Here is a 21,369-nt window from a genome sequence, read left to right on the forward strand (position 1 = left end):
ACTTGAACAAGATGTAATGCATTTGTTTAAGGATTAATCTCTTATACATTAATTAATTAATAATGCATGCGCTTTCATCATTAAAAATATGATATATAATTTAAAATTTAAATTTCACATATGTGTCATGCATTCAACTGTAATAGTACGTATACAATTAGCGCATGGAGGATGCTTTAAGTTAAAAAAAAGGTATATACATTCACTCCCAAGAGTCATACTTACGACTAATAATAGCTTAAGCATGCTGGCGATGAAGTAGATTCAAATACAATAATATTATGAACAAGTCGAGTTGTTACTATATGTTAGGTTGGTGGGCTTCCTTCATGTAATAAAGCGCGTGCTTTTTGAGAGAGAAATCTAGTTGAATCCGATATTCATCTGCAAGGCTTTGGAGAAGAGAGAGCCACCTACATTCGTGAAGATTCTCCGGAACCTTTCAGGTGTGCTGCCACGCTGATGAATAAATTTATGCTGCCACGCTTTTTAGGGGCTTGATGATTGATGTTGTCGAGTGTCTTGCTGCACAGCTTGATGATTTGCAAGAAGACATTGGTCGTTCGGCCAACCAATGTCTTAGATGAATTGGCGAAGCATGCTTTGGATTTTCTCGGTCATCTCAGATTTCTTAGATGCATTTACATGCTTTCCTTGTGCTGCATAAAATGCATTTTTCTGTTGTTTCTTGTGATGCACAGGTCAGAGGAGTGATGAAGAAGAAGATGGCTGGACTCTGGAGATCTCTTTAGTTGGTTTGATACTACTGTTAGAATAGGTTTTTATCGGGAAATATGCCCTGAAAGCAAAATGAGTTCAAAGAAGTTTGTACTGGGAAAATGATTTGCAATGAGAAACATGATTGGTCAAACGACTTACATCGGACGGCTCAAACGTAAAAAGAAAGGTCAGACCACATAGTCATGATGCAATCGCTCATGCACGATTATTTATTTATACCCCCCAACACCCAAAAAAGAAAAACATAAAAGCACTAAGAAACGCAGTAGTGCTCTCTCACTCACTCCCTTCTCCCAAAGTGCACTACTGAGAGACAAAGCCTGTGTCTTTTTTGCTTTCCTCATTTCTTGCGCTTTCTGCATTGAATTGCTCTGCTTTCCTCAATTGGGCTTCATTGCAACTTGCAATTCATGATTCATCCAAGCTGTGGTGCTGATTAAAGTCTAAATTTCAGTCAGTTGTCCTGGTCATTCAATCTTTTCTATAATTCTTTTTAAACTTGCGGGTAATTTTCTTGAATCTGCTATGTTTCAGCATGCTTATGCATTTCTTTTCAAATCGCTAATAAAAAGTTTTGAACTTTAAGGAAAAAGGGTTTAGCCAGCAATACCTTTCATGCTAATGTTTTGTCAACGACATGGTTTTATTTTTCTGGTTTGATTTTGTCATTATATTATATCTATTTTCACGCCTCTTTTTAAAAAATTTTTTTTTTTTTGTTGGTGGGGGTTGGGGGGTTTTGTTTGCGCAGTGGCTTGATACGAAAATGCAAAGTTCAGGCCTTTTTGGCTGTCTTGTGTCTAACTTTGTATTTTCCATTATAATTCAGGAGCAGAACCTTTGATTTGCATGAGGCCTGGTTTCTAACGTAGTCGATTGTTCGGTTAGTTGGTTATCTTGTGTTTATTCTGTTGTTCTAAAACCTAAAGGTCATTTTCTTACTCATAGTATGTCACACTCTATATATATATATATATATTAAGGATTGGTCTTTCGGAATACTACTTCGTTGCTGGTTTTTCTGTATATTGTTGCAAAAGAAATTTGGGGATTTGGAAAAGGATGCATTTTGGTCGAACCTGAATTATGATTAGGCAATCAAGGATGTCTACTGGGTGAAAGTTGTGCTTCACATCAGGGTTGTCTCCAGACTTACTGTTCATTCTTTCTTTTCCTGAAAAGCAATTATTCACTGTCCTTGTTGTCAACTTGATAAAGCAAATATTTACTCAAGGATGAAGCTTAACTGTTTGGGTAGAAAGCATTGTATTGCCTGTTCATGCATTCTTTTAGTGTTGTTTATACCAAGTTTATCATGTCAACATCATTGCTGCTGTATAATCCACATCGTGTATGAAGATGTTTAATCTAAAACCAACAAGTTTTTCTATTTTGTTTTTTGTTTGTTGATTTTGGTTATATTAAGTTTCATTACTTTGCAGGAATCTTTCTTCTTGTCGATTTTCTCCCAGTTGAAGGTTTAGATCAAGAACGAGGTTGAATATGTACTCAGGTTCGATCCCATCTGAAGAATCAGCACTGGACCTCGAGAAGAACTGTTGTAGTCACTCCAATCTGCCATCATTTAGTCTGCCAACACTACAACCTTATGCATCAGCTGGACAGCACTGTGAGAGCAGTGCTGCTTACTTCTCGTGGCCTAGTCGATTAAATGATGCATCTGAAGAGAGGGCAAATTATTTTGCAAACCTACAAAAAGGGGTCTTGCCTGAAACTCTTGGACGACTTCCAGAAGGGCAACAAGCAAATTCGTTACTTGAGCTTATGACTATCAGGGCGTTTCACAGCAAAATCCTTCGCTGTTACAGTCTTGGCACAGCTATTGGGTTTCGTATCCGACGAGGCGTTTTGACAGACATTCCTGCAATACTGGTATTTGTATCTAGGAAGGTTCATAAGCAATGGCTAACCCCTATTCAGTGTCTGCCTACTGCCTTGGAGGTGATGGCGTGATACTTATGTTCTCTGCTTCTTTTCAGTGTTTATTCATTATAGTTCGTGAACTCATTGCCTCTCTCTCTCTCTCTCTCACACACACACACACACTCACAGCTGTCCTGATTGTCCGGCTCTTTGTTCTAAAGTTGAAAGGTCGTGTCTCTTCAGGGACCAGGAGGAGTGTGGTGTGATGTGGACGTTGTGGAATTTTCATATTTTGGTGCACCAGAGCCAACACCTAAGGAACAATTGTACACTGAAATAGTAGATGACCTACGGGGAAGTGATCCATGTGTTGGTTCGGGTTCTCAGGTGTGCTCAAGCTCTGTATCCACATGCCAATTTTGTTTACAATTTTTGGCTTCCTTCTTGTTCTCTGTGGGGATAAAAAGGGACATCCTTAAGAGTGTGCTTTTAACTAGATGTTTCCCCTACTATGTTGAATACTATGTTTGAACTTTCCAACGGTTGTTTTTCTCTGCAGTACCTATGCAAGTTAATGAATCCAAACAGCTTTGTGACTAAAATTTTTCTCATTGGACATTTCTGATTTGACAAATCTTTCTTTTTGTTGTTAATATTTAATCTTAGACCTTCATACGTAAAAGAAATGTTGCATCTTGAGCTGCTTCATGATAGTGATGCATTTTGGAGTAATCAGCTCATCATAGACTAGGGAAGGAGCGTATTGGAGCAATCAGCTTATTGGATGACTGGGAAGGAGTGTGGTGCTCGCACCATTTTCAAGTAGGTTCAACCATACGAGTAGAATTGTTATTTTCCCCTGTGGAAATGTGCTGCAGGAAACCTCTGCCTTCCCTTAGGGGTGGCCTTTAAATTCTAAAAGTACATAAAAAGTTTCACAACAAATTTACAGCAGAAATTGTTATAAAATTTAGTAGTCCAAGTTTTTTAACTAATACATGCAAACTTATTACAGCCAAGTAGTTTCATTTATCTAGCTACTTTTTCGTTTCAAGTATGTAGGCTGGAAGTTCTCGCTGTTTATTGCTTAAATTGACAAAATGATGACTACTTCAACCTCCTGGAGGTTCTCTTATCTTTTTCAACTTCATAGTTTTAAAACGCATTCTAATCTAGTGCAGTAAATGTGTTAAAGAGTGTCCAGTAAAGTATCAGGTATTGTTTATGTAAAAATGTATCCTCAGCTTGTAGCTTTCCTTTGCATTCTTGTCGAATATATTTGGAAATTGCTCTCTTGCTGTCGTGTTCCATCAACAAATGATTGATTTGGTTGGAGGCATTGAAGGTTGTGGGGTAATATTAATTATTAAAATCTGTGAGGGACAAGATGGAAGTTTCTGCCAAGACACCTGCTTCTGGAGATCCAGCTGGGAAGAAGTCATATATACTTATCCTTCCTTTTGTAATTTCTTGTTTTAATTTTCATGAAACCCCTATTTGTTACTCGCAATCTTTTTTTTATTGTTCTTATTCTAAAAGTTAAGTTCATATTACTGGACAATTTTCTAAATATGTGTTGATAAGTTGATTAGGTTGCTAGTCAAGAGACCTACGGAACCTTGGGTGCTATTGTTAGGAGCCAAACGGGCAATCGGCAAATTGGTTTTCTCACTAACCGGCATGTTGCCGTTGATTTAGATTACCCGAATCAGAAGATGTTTCATCCTTTACCTCCCACTCTTGGACCTGGGGTGTATCTTGGTGCAGTTGAGAGAGCCACTTCATTCATTAGGGATGACCTTTGGTATGGCATCTTTGCCGGAATAAATCCAGGTAGGGATGTGCTAATGAAAGTAATACTTCCTTAAAGCTGGTGCTACTGGTTTCTTGCTGTGTATATTTTCCGCAACTAATTTCTCAACTCTCTAACATACCGATTGCTTTTGCTTTCTTACTGCATGATATGCAATGCATGCCTTTGTGAAAAAACACCAGTGAATTGGTTGAAGATTATTTTGGGCATATTTAGTTGATATATACACACAAAATTTGGTCCGTTTGCAGAGACATTTGTGAGAGCAGATGGTGCATTTATTCCTTTCAGTGACGATTTTGACATGACTGCTGTAACTACTTCTGTTAAAGGCATAGGAGAGATTGGAGATGTGAAGATTATAGACTTGCAATCTCCAATCAGCAGTCTTATTGGGAAACAAGTGACAAAGGTAGGAAGGAGTTCGGGTTTGACCAATGGGACTGTATTGGCATATGCTCTCGAGTACAATGACGAAAAAGGGATATGCTTCTTGACTGACTTTCTTGTGGTTGGCGAGAACCAACAGACATTTGATCTTGAAGGAGATAGTGGAAGTCTTATAATTCTGAAAGGGGAGGATGGAGAGAAGCCGCGACCAATTGGAATCATTTGGGGTGGAACTGCCAACAGGGGTAGGCTAAAACTAAAAGTTGGTCAAGCTCCAGAGAACTGGACTAGTGGGGTTGATCTTGGGCGGCTACTCAATTTTCTTGAACTTGATCTGCTCACTACGAATGAAGCGCTGAAAGGTTCGTAGTCCTATCCTATGTGAATTTTGTTGTACACCGTCAGACATCACCTGCATCTGTGCAGTCCTGACGCATGCTAAATGTGAAAGATCCAGAGAAGTGACAACTGTACTCATCTGTGCTGTCATATTACTATTTGTTTTTCTTAGAAATTCCCCTAGTTCAGGGAAGGAGTCTCAATCTCACTCATTCTTTGTGGCACAGTTGCAGTGCAAGAACAAAGAGCTGCTTCAGCAACGGTAGTTGGTTCGACTGTAGGAGACTCTTCGCCACCAGATGTAATGCTCCCAAAGGACAAATCAGAGCCTTTGGGGCTCCGCATTCAACAAATCCCCTTGGAAGATGGTGCGTGTTGCCCAGATATGAATTCATCACCAGTAGAAGCTGCATTTCTATCAGAAGATGGGTCGAACGTTGGTCCAAGTGTGGAACATCAATTCATTTTTGGAACATCGAGCGGGCGTTCCCCACTTCACCGAGATGATCTACAAGATAGGCCTGTATCGGAGAATCTGTCTGCCTTGTGGAATGGTTCCGACGAGGATATCAGGTTTTCGCTGCAATTGGGCGATAATGAACCTAAGAGAAGGCGGTCTGAGCCTTCACCAAGCGCACAAGAACCAAATTGAGTTTTTCATTGTACTCTCTCTGCACTGGTCCCCTGACTTCTCTCATGCATGCTCGATGGTTCTGTAAAATGCAAACTTTTTGCTCGCCACCCTCGTCGCTTTAACATTCTCCGAGCTGAGAATGGACTGATAAAAATGCACGGTGAAGCCGGCATCTGTCCCAACAAAAATGTTCAGGACTTGAGAGAAACAATCCCCGAGACCGGGATGACCGTTAAAGAATTTAGAATTTACGTTCAAATTGCCGTACGGTAAATAGATAGATTTTGCTTCTTTCCTTTCAATTTAACAAACGCGTGCCCTCTTTGGCACGACTATTTAAAACATTTATTACGAAAGCATTTTATTCTAATGTAAAAAAAAAAAAAAAAAAAGTCACCTATTTCTTGTAATTGTGTAAAACATTTTTAACAGCGCATTCAAGAAAAGAGAAGATCAATTAATTTGCTTCTTCTAATTTTCTATCATCATTTCCGTAACGTGTGGCGTGAGTAAGTATGCACTTTTTTTTTTTTTTTTTTTGTCTTTTGTGCCCACGTGTGTAGGGGTGGCAATTTTCGACACGACCCGAAAACACGACACGAACCTAACACGAAATTAATGGGTTTGTGTTGAGGTTTCGGGAATTCGGGTCAGAATCGGGTTGGACCAGATGAATCCGAAAAGAAAACAGGTCGATTTCGGGTCAACCCGTGGTGACCTGATATGACCCGATATGACCCGTTTACGAATTAAAAATAATTTAATAAACATAAAAATAATTTAATCTAACTAAACTAAGTTATTCTTTTTTTCAAAGGCATTAATTACTTAATCCTAAATGAATTTATTTAATTTGTGTGAAGTTGAAATTATTATATTTGGACAAATAATATATTATATTATTTTTTACTTTTATATTGTTTTAATTTATTTTATATTTTGTTTGGGATAAAACACTTTTACGGTGTTTAATTTATTTTAGATTTGGTTTGGAATTATTTATTTAAATTTTTATTACTTGATTATGTAATTAGTTTTGTGAGAAATTGATTTTATTAGAAATTACAGTGATAAATTAATAAATTAAAATTAAGTTTCGGGTAATTTCGGGTCGACCCGCCAACCCGTCAACCTGAAATTTTCGGGTTCGGATCAGCATACCTGACCCGTCACGGGTTGGCGGGTCGAGTTCGGGTCAACAGATTTTCTGACGGGTTGATCCGAACCCGACCCGCCAACCTGATTTGGACCCGAATTGCCACCCCTACACGTGTGTATGCTGTATGGAGGAAAATGAATCTCTATAATAATGCATGGAAAAGAGGGAACAGAAAACCAAAACGGAAAAAATAAAAAGAGGAACAAAAGTTTTCCACGTGACAGTGGGCTATATCTGGGCCGGACATAAGTAGTACATGTATGGGTCATTTAAGTGACAAGCCCAAGCTGGAAGCATTTTAGCCTTCCAATGCCAAAGACTCGGCTGGTGTAGCTGAGCTGAACCAAACGTAAAATTCGTCATCCCCTCCCAATTCCCAACCCGTTGTATTTTCTGAGTCTAGGGTTTTTGTTTGGTTTATCTAAGAGAGAGCAATTCCTAAGTCACCGCTAAGTTATGGCGAAACCAGACCGAGGCCGACCGGCTACACCGTCGGGCTCTGGTTCGGGCTCTTCATCACGTTCCCGCTCTCGCTCTCCATCTAGGTCAAGGTCTCGCTCGCGCTCCTACTCCGGCTCCGACTCTCGCTCTAGTTCCCGCTCTCGTTCTCTATCTCGGTCGCGCTCCCGTTCCCGTTCTCTCTCTAAATCCATCTCTTCTTCGTCTTCTCCTTCTCGTAGCGGCAGTTCTCGTAGCCCTAGTCCACCTCCCCAGCGGAAAAGGTCTCCCTCCGCTTCCCGCTCTTTTTCTGTGCTGTATACATACTCTTTTTTTTCCTGCAGAATTTTCAAAAGTTAATGGCTAAGCTAATTTCCTTTTCACTGTCCTGCGTTACTTTGTCAGCGGAAGTAGGAAATGAGGCATACGCATATATTCAATATTTCTTGATTCTTTTCTTCATTGGGGTGAGGGGTTCTTGTACCTTATGCTAATCTTTTAGTTGGATGATAAGTGCTTTTTCATTTTTTTTTTGGGAGGAGGGGGGGGGGTTTGTTTACGCCATGTAGTAATTTTACAATCATTTTCTCAATGCTATTTTAGCACTGTTTCTTTGTAGTACGCAATGACTGTCGTGATTTTTTCTGATCAATCTCTTCTGTGCCAGTCCGGGTGAAGGAGCTAGGCGTGGTCGATCTCCACCTCCGCAGTCTAAGAAAGTTTCACCACCTCCAAGGTAATATGGTTTACGCTGTTTAGTTTGGTGGGAATGCAACCTCTTAAAGGCATCATTTTGGGTTTGTCTTGTCACTTTTCTTGGCCAAATGGTCTTGATGTTAAGTATTGACTATCTATTACGTTTTTCACTCGTTCATACTCTTCTTTGGTAATTTTTTTTTTTAAATTTATCTCGGTGCTTCTACCTGAGTTTGATTCACTTTTCAGTTTAGCCCTTTTGAATTGTTTGCTTGGCCATACCAAATGCATTAATAGCCTCCTGTGTGAACATTTTTCTTGTCTTTTTTTTTTTGGGGTGGGGTATCATGTACTGTTTCCAAAATTAGTTATCAATTTGTTGCTCTTGGTTACTCCTTTTTTATATGTGCCACTACCTTGTGCCATTTGGGATTTAGTTACCTAGATTTATTTGTACTTTTCTTTCAAGTATCTTTTTGTCTTCTAATTTTAAATCTGATAAGGATTTCAGGAAAGCATCTCCAGTCCCTGAGTCACTAACAATTCATGTTGATCAGCTCACCAGGAATGTCAATGAAAGCCATCTGAAAGAAATATTTGGTATGGTCGTCACATCTAATGGTGTCTTTCTCTCTTTGGTTGAGTTTTACCACCCAACATTTATTTGAAAAGAGTAGAAGAGAAAAGGGAAAAACAGATAGTGTAACAACCATAAGGAACATTTAAGCAATGGAATGATTTTCATTTGTCTAGTGGCAACGTCATGCTAATTGTTATGTGATTTGTGGCTTATAGGTGGCTAATTTCTTCTGCTCCCTACATTGTAGGTAATTTTGGTGAAGTTGTGCATGTGAGGCTGGTAATAGACCATGCGGTACGTGCCTGCCACTCTGAATTTTGTTTTTGCGGTGCATGACTAATGCTTCTTCCCTTTTAAATGTAAACAATGACCATTCTTATTTACAGGTTAACATTTCAAAAGGTTCTGGATATGTCGAATTTAAGAACAGAACTGATGCTGAGAAAGCTCAGTTGTACATGGATGGAGTATGGATTTCTGATGAATCCTTTGCTAAAATTTGTTCCTGACTAAAAATTTATGTTCCCTGAACTTATGCTGTAATCGGTGTTAATTCAGGCCCAGATTGATGGGAAAGTTGTTCATGCCAAATTCACTTTACCTGAGAGGAAGAAGGTTTCCCCTCCCAAGGCTGTTGCTTCGACATCTAGAAGAGATGCTTCTAAAGCTGATAGTGCTGGGCGTGACTTGGACAAAGACGGGCTGAAGCGGCCAAGAGAAGGTATTCTGGTTTTTTGAAGAAAATTTTTGCTGTTGATTTGTAAAACTAGGTACTGATGATTTATATGATGCTCAGCATCCCCTCGTCGGAAACCCCCCTCGCCACCGAGGAGGAGGTCTCCAGCGATGCGAAGAGGATCTCCTAGACGTGAGCTTGATTCTCCTCCTCGTCGACGTGCAGACTCTCCTGGTCGTCGTAGACCAGATTCCCCTTATCGACGAGTTGCTTCGCCTCCTCCTAGGAGACGCCTTGCATCTCCTGCCAGAGGTCGTTCACCCTCCTCACCTCCCAGACGATACCGTTCACCTCCGAGGTTAGCTACTTTTTAACAGCTTTACTTATCTCTTGTGAGGCTTCTTTGCAGCTTATTCTATGTTGTATCTCGTCAGGGCTTCTCCCCGAAGGATACGTGGTAGTCCTATGCGAAGACGTTCTCCTCCTCCTCCTCCCAGAAGACGGTAAACAAATTTAGTGTCTATCTGGAAGTCTGTTTTTCTCTTGATATGATATGGTTTTGATATAATAATCTGTAAAGAGAACATGTTATCTGCTCCTTTTTTTTTTTTAAATTTGGGGATGCTCTAATGATCTAATAATCTGTAAGGAATGCAAATTGTTGAAACACCTATTATTTTAGTTTTTTCTAAATTGATGCCCAATTGCTTGATGGTATTTTTTCAGGTTTGTTGGGTTGAGGTTATCTGTGTTGAATGCATCTCTACACAGAATTTTAGCTGTCAGGATTAGTATATGTTATGACTTTGATATACATGAGTATTTAGTTATTGAATGTATCTTGTAAGATGCAATAAATGGTTAAGTAAGTGTTTTTCTTTGAATCGTTTTGCATTTCACCTAGTCTAAGAAGTGGCATTGTTGTTAACGAAGCTTTACTGTCATTGGTAGATGGAGAAATTTTGGGGAGGGTACATTGAGAAAATTGAATTCACCATTAAGCTGCTAAGCCTTCTTGAAGTACTAGCAATAGAAGTCAGTACTGAGGGGGAGTAAAGAATCTAAGTCAGCTTCGTAGGGAAGAAAAAAAATTTGTGAATTGTGTTATTCTGTGGAGTTGGACTGAACCATGATTCATGCCTCATAGTGAATTCATTTTTAGTGTAAATATTTTCTTGAGTTTTTATTGGTTATTTTCTAGTTCCCCCCGTCGAGGTCGAACACCTCCTAGACGTTCACCAGTCGGTCGCAGACGCAGCCGTTCTCCTGCTCGTAGGCCTGTTCGTTCAGTTTCGAGATCATTGTCTCCAAGGAGGTGAGTTACGCATGATTTCTTGTACTTTTTCTTATTTAGACATGCTAATCTAATAAGCTGATTTTTTTCCCTTCTTGATTTTCCTTATTTCTTTTGTTGCTATTTGTGGGTAGCTTCTAGAGTAATTGCTGTTACTTTCTGTTACTTTTGATGCATGCAATGTTGAACAGAGGCCGTGCACCCCCTGTCAGACGTGCAAGATCATCATCCTACTCATCATCTCCTAGTCCTCGCAAGGTGTGTGTGTATGTGCCATGTCTTTGATTTCAAAAGTTTGACTTGATCAAATATGTTAGTTAAAGTGTATCAAATGATTCTTGCAGGGGCCCAGGAGAGCATCGAGGAGTCGCAGCCCAAGAAGGTAGTTATTTGTGTTTTTGCCTGTGATAACTTAATCTGAGATTTTCTTCTGCGTTCAAAGTTATTGTTGGAACATTGCATATGAGACTGACTGTTTTATGCTATATATCATTAAGCACATCACCATAGTGAAAGGAGAGGGACTATATTTAGTGTAGTTACTGGTCACCAATATTCATGCCATCACAGTATAACTGTGGTATCAGGTGACTACTTCGATCAACGTCGTTTTACATATATTAAATTTAAGCAGTCGTCAGCTGGCTTAGCTGGAACATCAATGATATTGTACTGTTATTTAAATCCGTGGTAATTTTCTGATTTTGTCTCTCTCTTAGGCCTTTAAGGGGTAGAAGCTCAAGTAATAGCAGTGGAACAAGTGGTTCGCCACCTCGTAAGCCCTGAAGTCTGCAGGGTTGTTTTCTTCGTCACTTCTACCATGCTGTCTCATCTTGTGATGGTGTAAGGTTGCTCCAGAGTACGTGCATGCTGAGGAGGATGGTTGAACCTGCCCCTGTGGTAGCTTTAGGAGGTTTTCTTGTGGTTAATATTATGATCATTGGGTGCGTGCATTAGGCCACTCGTGGGCAGTGGTTGAGTGGATTTTATGTTTAATTTTCATCACTTTTGACAGCTAAGAGGAAAATATGTGTATGCATTTCTATGCGAACTAAAAGCATTTTTCTTGCACCGTCTCGGTACAGCAATTAATTTTCATCCGTGGTAATGTTCTCATCGTGTGGTTTTAAGCGAGTCTTACAGAGTATTGAAGGCCGTTTAATACAATTGATAAATAGATGCACTCTTATATTCATCCCTTAGTCAACCTGATTGCTCGAAGCCGATTTAAAATCCACTCGCAGTATGAGCTTACCCATTTAGACTTTCGCCTCCCTTTTACTGATTGAACAATTCATATTTTTATAAGATAAAATAAAATATTAGTTGATTAAATGAGCATTTTTTTTTGAAACGCAAGTGTATGAGATAAATTGATGAATTACTAACTAATTAATATCTTTTTAAATTCATAAAATATGTATGGTTTTAAAATTATTAATTTATAGAAATTTAACTATAATCCCTCCACATTTGTTTGGTTGTGAAATGAATTTTATTTTATTAAAGAGTTGATTAATTTGAAATTCAAGCTATAATTAATTAATGAGCGTCGAGGGGACTTAAGATCTAAAGAGAAATTTTAAATTTCTCTTTTCTTTTTAATTTTTTTTTTAAGAAAAGAATCTAACACTTGTATTTCTAGATTAGTTTGTCAAACAATAGAGATGTGCATCGTGAACTTTAATGCCTGTCCCTGCATTTCATACCCATTTGTTGAACGCTCCTAAATGGATAAAACTATTGGAATGTTGAGGAAAAACTTCCTTGAGCAGAAAATTTTCAGGATAAAAAAGAAAGAAAAAGAATTGAGCGTAGGATAAAGAAAATTTTTAAAAAAAAGTAGGGCAAAGAAAATTAGAGGGAGGAAGGAAAAAAAAAAAAAGGGAAAGAAGATAAAAAAAAAAAAAAATTTTAGATGAGCCTGTCTTCAACTGGAGAAAAAGAAGAGAATCCACTGATGAACATCGTTTAAGCAGGAGCAGCTTGGTTGGGGACGGATGGTTGAACAATAAGCTTCACCCTATCCTTCGTGATTTTTCCACTTCACTCGGAGTTGTCCCTCTAATCTCTCCCACTCCATTCTTAACCAGCCCTAGATAAATGATTCCTATACCGGTCAGTTAGCTTAATTTCTCTTCATGCCTCCGTATTTTTTCTCCTTTGTTTGTGCATTACTTATGCTTGTATTGATTAATTAGGCGGGCCTCGTTGGATTTTTTTTTTTTTTAATTTCTTCATTTAGAAATGTGGTGCGCAAATTGATTCTTCAGAAATGCTGCTTACAATTCTGGAAATGTTACCATCGTATAGAAAAAGATAATTTTAAGTACATAAAATAAAATAAAATAAGTAGTGTTTATTTGGCAAAACATTAAGTTAAATTTCCTGTTGTTGATATATGCTTATGTAACCAGATTAGATAGAGGGGAATCGGTGATTTTGGTTTTGGGTTTAGCTGGGAATCTGTGTTGGGTGGGTGAGTTCCATGGCAAGTAATGGACTTGCAGCAGCAGCAGCTTTGGGTCGAGTGAAGCTGAGTGATCTTGTACCATCTGAAGGCCTTCCGTCCGATTCTTACAAGCTCTCAGTTTCGACCTTGTCTCAGTCACTAGCTCAGTATTCCGCTGCTATTATCCAACTGCCCGCAAGTGATGCCGCCCTCTTGAGGTCTTGTCTTGAGTCTGCTCGTCTCTACTTCAACCAAAAACCTTCTTACCCTTCTGCTGATGTGATTCACCCTGATGATCTGCGTGAGTGGTGTAAGACCTCTGGTTATCGTGCAGATCCTCAGCTCTGGCAAGAAATATATGATTTCAGACCTGGGCTTACTCCTGCTGACCCGACTAACGAGATGGAATTCGCTCCTGCTGGCTTGTTGGATATATTTGCACTACTTGGGAAAGCAGCAAGAGATATACTGGATGCTATTAGCTTCTTCTTGAACTTGCGTAGTTCTCCTTTTACTGAAATACTTGATAATGTTCCCCTCAGAAACCGTGAAATATCATCCTCGGTGCTCTCTGTTTGTTGTCATGCAAGGCCTTCTTTTCAGGGAGCCCAGCATCATAATTTGACAACCCAAGAGGATGGTCAACTTGTGATGTTTTCGGACCAAGAACATCAGGTTGATCGAAGCCTGATTACTCTAGTCAAGTCAGATAAGGCTGGTTTGCATGTGAGGGATTTCCATGGTCGTTGGGTCCTAGTGGATGGTGATCTCGGTCCCCAGGAAGCTATTGTGTATCCTGGTCTTGCTCTGTACCAAGCAACTGCTGGATATATCAGCCCCGCAATGCATCGTCCTGATATTGGTAATCTACAGGGTAACATATTTGGGCGATGCTCTTTAGCTTTTAAGCTGATGCCTAAATCCATGACCAACCTTAACTGTTCAGAGATGCGAGCTGCTGGTCATGGGGTTGAAGCCCAGTTCCAGCTTCCAGTACCAGTTGATGACTTTATGCAAAGATCCACTGATCAAGTCCTCAGTAGGAACAATTTCCCAACGTTCACTTTCCCCACAGCTCAAGATGGTGAGAAACATCATAATGCTTTGATGTCTCTAACTTTAATGAAATATAATGCAACTATTTTTCTGTTATAGCATGTCAAATGTGTTGAAATTCTGAAAATGTTTCTCATCAATTGATTTACTTCATGACTTGTGTAAATGAAATCGCACAGCAGATTCTTGAATAAGTTTTGCATGCTTTACCCCAGTAGATTCTTGATATGTAAACTTTTACAAGATGTCTGCAACTTGGACATCTTGTGATATTCGAAGTACAGGAAGATGAAATTAAAGATGAATTATTCACCTCTCTAAATACTTATTCACCTTTATTTTTTTATGCAATATGAATTATTTATATCATTGAGGTTTATCAGTTCATGGGTTTTTTTTTTCCTTCGAGTATTTTGTCTTTTCTTTAGTCAGATGTCCCTGGACTTTGGGGACCAAGTCCTTTTTAGTAACTTTCCATGCTCTACTGTAGGCTGCTACAACTAATCCAAAATTACCATGTTGAGGCTTTTCCCTTCAAGTTCTGCTTTAGTTCCAAAATGCCATTATTGCTAAGTTAAAATCATCGGCATATTAAAAGGTACTGCTGTTACTTTGAGAGGAGAGGGCTGGGCAATTCACCTGTAATTTTGCTACAAGAATAACAGTTTGTAACACTATTGCACCCTGTGGATTTAAGTGTGAATGGAACAGGAAGCATAACCTGCTTTACATGTGGTTTCTGCAGCCATTTGCTTTAGCAAGTTGGTCAAAGAAAACCAGATAAACCAGCTCAGAATTTACTGCTGGATTGATCTAGAGCCGTGTTGCTTGCCTTGCATTAATGTTATAAAGCTGATTGTAAATGGCTTGTCAGGAATTTATCTAAATGTAAAGAAAGTGAAACAAGGTAATTAAAATGGACGGATCAAAACAGCAGTCGGAATCTACATTATTTAATGCCTTCACCTTTCAAGTTGGCCAAGAGTGAGTGAGGATTAAAAAAAAATGGGAACTTTGTTTTTTGTTTATCATTTTTAACTTTCACATGTATCATCTTCTTGCCTTTTCTAAGTCAGCATGGAATATATTGGTTTTTTTTTTTGCCTGTTCTGAAATAAGAGTATATTGGGTCACAGTGAATGTTGATGTGAATAGTTGTGATATTTCATGAGGTAGCACTTGCATCTTTTCCGCTTTCCCATTATCTTAGTGAGTAGTTTTTAACAGCAGGTCCTTGGATCGATGAAATGCTGGTACAGGATCTATGAAGCCTATTATTAAGAAGAGGAAGAATAGTTCAAGATGTAAACCTCTTCCACCTTCAAAGAGGCTACGGCTTGAGGCCCAAAGAGTTCTCAAAGAAAGGGTTCAAGATATAGCTGATAAAAAGGGCATCAAGCTGCGGTTCTGCACCCTCAAGGAATGTGAGAACCACATCCACTCACTTGATAGTCCATGCGCAAATATAAGGATGGAGATTGGATGGCCTCCTGGAGTTCCATTTGTTCACCCTCACGATCTCCCAAACAAGGCAAAGATTGGATTTCTTGAAACTTATGAACCTGGTTGGTCTGCAACTCATGATATGGAGTTAAGTCTAATTGAACCTGGACAGCCAAGTCAGCACATGGCTAATTGTAATTGTAAGTCTTCTCAGCATTGTGCTCAGGACTGGTTTTTTTTTTTTTTTTTTTATTTATGATGAGTTAAGTATGGCTAATAAAACTGAGTTTCTATTGACTTTTAACCAATGAATGGCCATTGTTAAAGAGAGGAAAAGTTTATACAGTTCTAGGAGTTTAGAGTCTTCTGGCAACTAGGTTGACATTATTATTATTTTCTAATTGAAGTTGAGAAAGCCTCGTAATTTCTCGCTGAAATATTGGAGTGGAATAAGCATATGTGAACTTTGAGGGCATTTAAAATGGAAATGTGTTCCTTGCATGGATGTATTTGTAGGTACTAATAAAATGTAGCATAAGGGATGGACAGGGAGAAAGGAGGAGGGGTTTTTTTTTTTGTGGGGTGGGGGGAGGAGCTCTTTCACTAACTCTCCTCCATGAAGAAGTCCTATGTACTTCACTTTTTCTCTTTTTTTTTTTTCTCTGAAACAACTTTCGTGAGACTGGCCTTTGATATAAACAGCTCTAGCTAAACAGTGAGTCATGTCTTGTTCTTGCAGGAAAGCATGTTCCTTTTAAGAACGAGGGGACTGTTTTGTGTGCACTCTTTGGGCCAATACGGGTCTGCTTTGAGGGCCTTGGTCCGCTATAGGGGCAGCATGTGCTGATCATTGAATAGGAATTTGAATCTCTGTAAATACATCAATTTTGTTTAAGAAAGGGTTTTTTTTTTGTTGGGGTTTTCCCTTTTTGTACCGTTAGTTACTTCTTTTGATAGTTTAGATCTGCTTTGAAGGTCGCAAGCATCTGCTCCAAAGAAGAAAAAGTATCTGGGAAGGAAAAGGCTGGTATCCTCTGCGATGAAATCTATGATGTCACATGCACATCAATTACCCTAAGAATGTTGGGTTAGAAGTGCCCTCCATTATACGAGACTAAGGGAAAAAATGAAATGCATTAGATTCAAATCATTTCTTTTGCCGTGCTCTATGTTCAAATTCTACCACTAGCATTTTGTACTGTAATAAGGTGATACTTTTCTCAGTTACTTATAGTTTTAACGTGCGAATATGGAATAGTGAGAAATTTCCAGCTTCACGTTACATGACGTTGATCCCCCTTTCAGGCATTTTTTTCAAGTGCAGTTAAATTCTCCTTTGCGGTTCGGTATCCCTTCTTTATGCAGAAACTGCATTTAAAAATGATCTTTCAGGACTTCATCGCTTATGAGTTATGCCTGAAATCTTTTTTTTTTTTTTTGAAGTTAATTGAATTTGATTTCAGACGAAGACTGGGTGTTAATGCTTTCGTTTACCTTCAATCTTGATGAACAGTTCTGTAATAGAAAGACAATTTAAGACGTGATTTTTCCCCAATTCTTTCAGAAATTGTATATAAAGGGTAAACTGATTACATCTAAATTAGTTTCTCTCTTGGATTGAATTATATCTGGGTACCGATTTTGAATCAACTTGAACCAAGGATCTCATCTACATGAAGGAATACTAATAACAGAAGTAGCAGAAAGGCTTGAATTTCCCAAAGGCTCCGCAAGAATGTGGTGAAGCCAAAATAGCCAATGCAAAGATGACATGCTACCTCTTGATTTGCCAGACATTCTTAGAATCTCTGATTCATTTCGTAACCTGGGAACATCATCGGTTGCCTCTTCGCTGTAACATCGTTGTTAGCTTTGGAAAGGTAGCTCAATAACCGTTGCATTACCATAGAACTCTTCCAAATTGTAGAAGGCTCGTTGCTGAGGAAGAAATATATGCACCACAACATCTCCTGGGAAAAAGAGTCACACAAGTGATACTTCAAGAAACTTCAACAACATTAGTACTTCCGGTCAGCACTTGGAATGAATGTCTGACGGAATGCAGCAAGCACCTCAACAACCACCACAACCCTCCCCCCCTCCCCTCGCTCCCAAAAACAAAAACACACAAGAGCACGCTCACCTCTCTCAAGATCTGATCATGTTCATAGGCCAAAGCACAGAGAAGAAGAATTGTATGAATATTATGGGTTGCAGAATGTCAGGGTAAAATGCTAGGTTCTTCATTTGAACTTCGGTACAAATAATGACAAAACGCTAGCAGGTCTCCACAATCAGGAATTATAAATAGGATCCCTACTCCCTAGCATGTTCTTAGTTCAACATTTTTTTTTCTCTAGTTGGAGGATGCATTGCCTCCTCTGGACATTGTTTATTCATCTTACTCACAGAGTAGGCGCAGGTACTGACAACCAAAGCATTTCTTGTTCAGGAAGACGACTAGGAAAAGGCAAGTGGTTCTGTCAATCAGCCTAGAGTTCTAGAAGACAAGGGAATTGGCACAAAAAGCTGATGGCGGCTACTATTGAAACTTAACAAGATTGTACAGAGCTGATTCTTTGAAATGATTTAGCTTGCGGAAGAAAAAACCACCACGAAAACTAGAAAAATTCTTCCAAGGGAAAAGCACAAGCCTAAGTGGTGAAGGAGCAACCTTAAATCTGTCTACTGCACAGCTCTGTGTTGGCTTATGGTGACATATCTTAGCTGTGAATCAAGATTTAAATCATGTGAAGCTAACTTTGATATAGTCTAGCATAAATAAATGCCTGAACATCATTGTTAGTAATTCTTCATTGAAAACATAATGCAGTGTCAAAATAAACCATGATGACGCGAACTGCACAAGGGTGATTTTCGACAAAGAAGTGCTATGGGATTGTTGTCCATCATATCGCAATCAACAACAAACACTCACCGAAGTCCAACAACGTCCATGAATTAGGTTTTGATTCCCCGGCAGGACCTCTTCCAAAAGATTTCGAGTCCCCAGCAGCAAATCTTCCATACTTATTCTCAGCCATGTCTCTTATTTTAGTCCTGTATACCACAAACAGAATCACTATCTCAAATTACTCAAACTAACTCTCTGTTTATTCTGTAAGCAGTAATGAAAATCACTTGGTCATGCATGGTTCATTTGTAAAAGCTCCGGGTAAATTAACAAGAAATACCCAATAGCATCAATCTGAGGCCGAGAAAATGCCGTGGCAATAATAAAAAACCGAGTCCAGTAGACTAGAGGTTTGACAAAGAGGACCTTTATGTCACCAGCCTTGACCTCGCTTGCTACTTTTGCTGCAGCAACAGCAACTACAAAAAGGGTAGAAATTCTATCAAATCCTTTGTTACATGGCCAATTAGAGACAGGGAGAACATCCAAAAACTAAGAGGAAAAAGAGGACGCTACAAGAAGGAGGGTAGATACAGGTAAATTAAAAAAAAAAAAAAAAAAAAAACTTGGGCATGCAGAGCAGAGTAGAAGTGGTTTGAGCGTAATGTCATTGGCCCTGAAGACAAACCATGGCTGATGCAACCGTTTGACACAGCAATTTAGAAGCCTAAAGCTGTAGACAACCTTTTTTTTTTCTTTTTGGGTGGGGTGCGGGGGTGGGGTGGGGTGGGGGGGGGGGGGAGGGGAGGGAGCTTACAGGACAAGCTTTCAGCATCATCATCTATCTCTGCAGCAGCAGACTTGTGATCGCTACTTCGATAGATTACCTTTCCATGTTTTTTGAACAAGTCATCGAACATATCATCAGTGTCTACACTACTTGCATCCTGCAAGAATACTACTAGTACACATCATTATGATTGTCAACAACAAGCGAAAAAGCACCGAGTCTGAGAAGTTCTGAATTGAAGTTCTTCCAACAGCCAAAATGGTTGCTTTCTCGCTTTTGCGTCTCAAAACTTGATGATAATTGGGGCCATTAATATCAACATATACAATCTTGAAACTAGCTTTCATACACTTGGTCATGAAATAAAAAGGGAAAAAAAAAAAAGAAGAAGAAGAACAGTAGTCACAAGCTGAAGATAAGAGCAGTGAGAAACAGTATCAGTAAATACTAGATGTGAATAGTGAATTACCGAGCCGAAAGCCATAGGGGAAGATAGAAAAGAGGGTGTGGAAATAGAGAATTGGGGGTTGGCAGAGAAGCCCAGTTGCAGGAGGGAGGCATAAGCACCACGACAATGATGAGGATGAAGGAGAGGCGGGCAGGAATTAAACATTGCGGGACGGCCCACCAGTGGAAGAAGCATGTAAGCTTCAGGGATGCATAAATGGCGGCGGGGGAGGTGGACGGGGGGAGATAATAGAGTTGCAGAAAAGGTAGCGGAAGAGGGGAGAGAGTTGGGAAGGTGGAGAAGAGCGGAGTTGAATTCCATGGTTCCTTGTATGATTGTAACATAAAGCTAAGCTCCTGAACTATTTCGAGTTAAGCGAGGCAGAGAGACAGATGAGGGAGATTTGGGTGGGGGTGGGAAACCAAGAAGATACTTGGATTATTTTTCTGCAGCTGGCTTTCCTCTTCTGGGCTCTGGGGGTCCAGGATGGTATTGGATCATCGCAGCAGGCAGCAGGAGGCTAAAGGGATTTTCCACACTGGATTTGCACAACAAAAAAAACCGGCTTTGGATTCTGGTCAGGCCTGTTGATGTAATGTTCACTTTTTGAAGAAAAACCCAAAAAAAAAAAAAAAAAAAAAACACACTTTAGAGGAAGGAAGAAATAAATAAATAACCATTGCTAACCTTAATAAACAATTATAAAAACTGATTCAACCATTGCTTCCTTTTCCTTTAGAGGAAGGAATGGCGGTCACTGCTTCATCTTTGTCTGCCTCATGCCAAAAAAGTGTGTGATGAACATTTTTGGTGTCCACAAATAAATTCATCGAGAGAGCCCAGATACATCATACTAAAATTCGCTAGAGGTGAAAATCTTCTCTCTTTTCTTTCCTTTCATGACTTGACACCCAAATAATGATTAAATCGGTGCTGGCAGCATCAGATGTAAAAATTTGGAAAAGAAACACACTATCCTGGATCAGTGGTTTTAGTTTGTGCCCGAATTGAACGCCTCAAATGTAAACAATTCCCAGCGGTGATAAGATTACGGTAAAAGCAATACTACTAATGTGTTTCTTGCTTTCTTTCTTTCTTTCTTTCTTCTGGATTAAAGTACGCGTTCTCCCGTCTGTCTGAAAGCCTAACTGGCAAAGTTATTTCGCAACGAATTCTAAAAGTCAAATTTCAGGTAAAAAAAATTAAATCCTAAAATAATGACAACCCAGCAAAAGATTAAGAGATTTCTTGGTGCAAGCCATATGCACACCACACCATGAAGCGATGAGTCGATTTTGTAACGCTAACTCAACGAATTATCACTCATCAAATATAATTGACATCATCATCATAACAATAAAGGAGCTGAGCAGGTCGTTCGGTTCGGGAGGAGAACGGGCATTTTTTTTTTTACTTAATTTTTATTTTCAAATTCGAGGGGATCGATGCTGGGATATAGGAGGAGCACTTCTCAGGAATTCTAGCCGCCGAAGCAGAAATCCAGGACCCAGCAGCAGCAGATTGCAGCAACATAATAGGTACAACTTATTAGTTTGATACATGCACTTGGTACTACCCCATACACACAACGAAAATACTACTAGTATGTAGTATTTGCTTCTGGTACTGCATAGTACGTAGTAGTACAGAGAAAGAAGGAAGGAATGCGCTAGCTGTAGTCG

General features: G+C 39.3%; 4 protein-coding genes across 11 annotated transcripts; 3 read left to right on the top strand and 1 right to left on the bottom strand.

The window, feature by feature from the left end:
• The first annotated feature begins 305 nt into the window (after window positions 1-305).
• LOC113690736 (protein NARROW LEAF 1) lies at window positions 306-6,060 on the top strand. Of its 4 annotated transcripts, none has more exons than XM_027208755.2 (7): window positions 306-446; window positions 534-907; window positions 2,184-2,703; window positions 2,869-3,012; window positions 4,218-4,458; window positions 4,690-5,190; window positions 5,395-6,060. In XM_027208755.2, exons 3-7 carry the CDS (start codon window positions 2,245-2,247, stop codon window positions 5,817-5,819), a joined length of 1,770 nt encoding a protein of 589 aa, XP_027064556.1. In that variant the 5' UTR covers window positions 306-446; window positions 534-907; window positions 2,184-2,244; the 3' UTR covers window positions 5,820-6,060. The 4 variants fall into 4 exon arrangements, with proteins under 4 accessions (XP_027064556.1, XP_027064553.1, XP_027064552.1 ...); XM_027208752.2 differs by lacking the exons at window positions 306-446; window positions 534-907 and adding exons at window positions 1,003-1,246; window positions 1,571-1,624; XM_027208751.2 differs by lacking the exons at window positions 306-446; window positions 534-907 and adding an exon at window positions 1,003-1,246.
• Window positions 6,061-7,275: 1,215 nt separating this feature from the next.
• On the top strand, window positions 7,276-11,715 carry LOC113690460 (uncharacterized). 3 transcript variants are annotated; one of them, XR_003448444.2, is made up of 13 exons: window positions 7,276-7,682; window positions 8,066-8,134; window positions 8,606-8,694; window positions 8,922-8,968; window positions 9,061-9,141; window positions 9,233-9,395; window positions 9,471-9,708; window positions 9,785-9,853; window positions 10,552-10,665; window positions 10,836-10,902; window positions 10,989-11,026; window positions 11,142-11,231; window positions 11,364-11,715. XR_003448444.2 is itself a non-coding variant. In XM_027208372.2 (12 exons), the coding sequence occupies exons 1-12, from the start codon at window positions 7,417-7,419 to the stop codon at window positions 11,428-11,430; spliced, it is 1,308 nt and encodes a 435-aa protein (XP_027064173.1). In that variant the 5' UTR covers window positions 7,277-7,416; the 3' UTR covers window positions 11,431-11,715. The 3 variants fall into 3 exon arrangements, 2 of the variants coding, with proteins under 2 accessions (XP_071907679.1, XP_027064173.1); XM_027208372.2 differs by lacking the exon at window positions 11,142-11,231 and having other exon boundaries at window positions 7,277-7,682; XM_072051578.1 differs by lacking the exons at window positions 10,836-10,902; window positions 10,989-11,026; window positions 11,142-11,231.
• A 601-nt stretch (window positions 11,716-12,316) lies between these two features.
• On the top strand, window positions 12,317-16,877 carry LOC113689673 (uncharacterized). 3 transcript variants are annotated; one of them, XR_003448197.2, is made up of 5 exons: window positions 12,321-12,762; window positions 13,062-14,180; window positions 15,412-15,795; window positions 16,335-16,467; window positions 16,571-16,877. XR_003448197.2 is itself a non-coding variant. In XM_072051577.1 (4 exons), exons 2-4 carry the CDS (start codon window positions 13,133-13,135, stop codon window positions 16,636-16,638), a joined length of 1,500 nt encoding a protein of 499 aa, XP_071907678.1. In that variant the 5' UTR covers window positions 12,317-12,762; window positions 13,062-13,132; the 3' UTR covers window positions 16,639-16,877. The 3 variants fall into 3 exon arrangements, 2 of the variants coding, with proteins under 2 accessions (XP_071907678.1, XP_027063209.1); XM_072051577.1 differs by lacking the exon at window positions 16,335-16,467 and having other exon boundaries at window positions 12,317-12,762; XM_027207408.2 differs by having other exon boundaries at window positions 16,335-16,877.
• Window positions 16,878-17,184: 307 nt separating this feature from the next.
• Window positions 17,185-20,106, bottom strand: LOC113689690 (protein Iojap, chloroplastic-like). The gene is made up of 5 exons (XM_027207429.2): window positions 19,709-20,106; window positions 19,267-19,396; window positions 18,790-18,928; window positions 18,534-18,655; window positions 17,185-17,565 (listed from the first exon to the last, which is right to left on the bottom strand). The coding sequence occupies exons 1-5, from the start codon at window positions 20,006-20,008 to the stop codon at window positions 17,462-17,464; spliced, it is 795 nt and encodes a 264-aa protein (XP_027063230.1). The 5' UTR covers window positions 20,009-20,106; the 3' UTR covers window positions 17,185-17,461.
• Window positions 20,107-21,369: the final 1,263 nt, after the last annotated feature.

Source organism: Coffea arabica, chromosome 5c (genome assembly GCF_036785885.1).
Source record: "Coffea arabica cultivar ET-39 chromosome 5c, Coffea Arabica ET-39 HiFi, whole genome shotgun sequence".
NCBI lineage: Eukaryota > Viridiplantae > Streptophyta > Magnoliopsida > Gentianales > Rubiaceae > Coffea > Coffea arabica.

What these genes read in the sequence shown, in the direction of transcription:
- LOC113689673 (XM_072051577.1), top strand. Translation starts at nt 13,133, where the DNA reads ATGGCAAGTAATGGACTTGCAGCAGCAGCAGCTTTGGGTCGAGTGAAG. An exon ending in TTTCCCCACAGCTCAAGATG is followed by an intron (nt 14,181 to 15,411) that starts GTGAGAAACATC and finishes ATGCTGGTACAG; the next exon opens with GATCTATGAAGCCTATTATT. An exon ending in GCACATGGCTAATTGTAATT is followed by an intron (nt 15,796 to 16,570) that starts GTAAGTCTTCTC and finishes TCTGCTTTGAAG; the next exon opens with GTCGCAAGCATCTGCTCCAA.
- LOC113690736 (XM_027208755.2), top strand. Translation starts at nt 2,245, where the DNA reads ATGTACTCAGGTTCGATCCCATCTGAAGAATCAGCACTGGACCTCGAG. An exon ending in GTCTGCCTACTGCCTTGGAG is followed by an intron (nt 2,704 to 2,868) that starts GTGATGGCGTGA and finishes GTGTCTCTTCAG; the next exon opens with GGACCAGGAGGAGTGTGGTG. An exon ending in GTGTTGGTTCGGGTTCTCAG is followed by an intron (nt 3,013 to 4,217) that starts GTGTGCTCAAGC and finishes TAAGTTGATTAG; the next exon opens with GTTGCTAGTCAAGAGACCTA.
- LOC113690460 (XM_027208372.2), top strand. Translation starts at nt 7,417, where the DNA reads ATGGCGAAACCAGACCGAGGCCGACCGGCTACACCGTCGGGCTCTGGT. An exon ending in CGATACCGTTCACCTCCGAG is followed by an intron (nt 9,709 to 9,784) that starts GTTAGCTACTTT and finishes GTATCTCGTCAG; the next exon opens with GGCTTCTCCCCGAAGGATAC. An exon ending in AGATCATTGTCTCCAAGGAG is followed by an intron (nt 10,666 to 10,835) that starts GTGAGTTACGCA and finishes AATGTTGAACAG; the next exon opens with AGGCCGTGCACCCCCTGTCA.
- LOC113689690 (XM_027207429.2), bottom strand. Translation starts at nt 20,008, where the DNA reads ATGGAATTCAACTCCGCTCTTCTCCACCTTCCCAACTCTCTCCCCTCT. An exon ending in CCCCTATGGCTTTCGGCTCG is followed by an intron (nt 19,397 to 19,708) that starts GTAATTCACTAT and finishes GTATTCTTGCAG; the next exon opens with GATGCAAGTAGTGTAGACAC. An exon ending in ATGGACGTTGTTGGACTTCG is followed by an intron (nt 17,566 to 18,533) that starts GTGAGTGTTTGT and finishes TCTTTTTCCCAG; the next exon opens with GAGATGTTGTGGTGCATATA.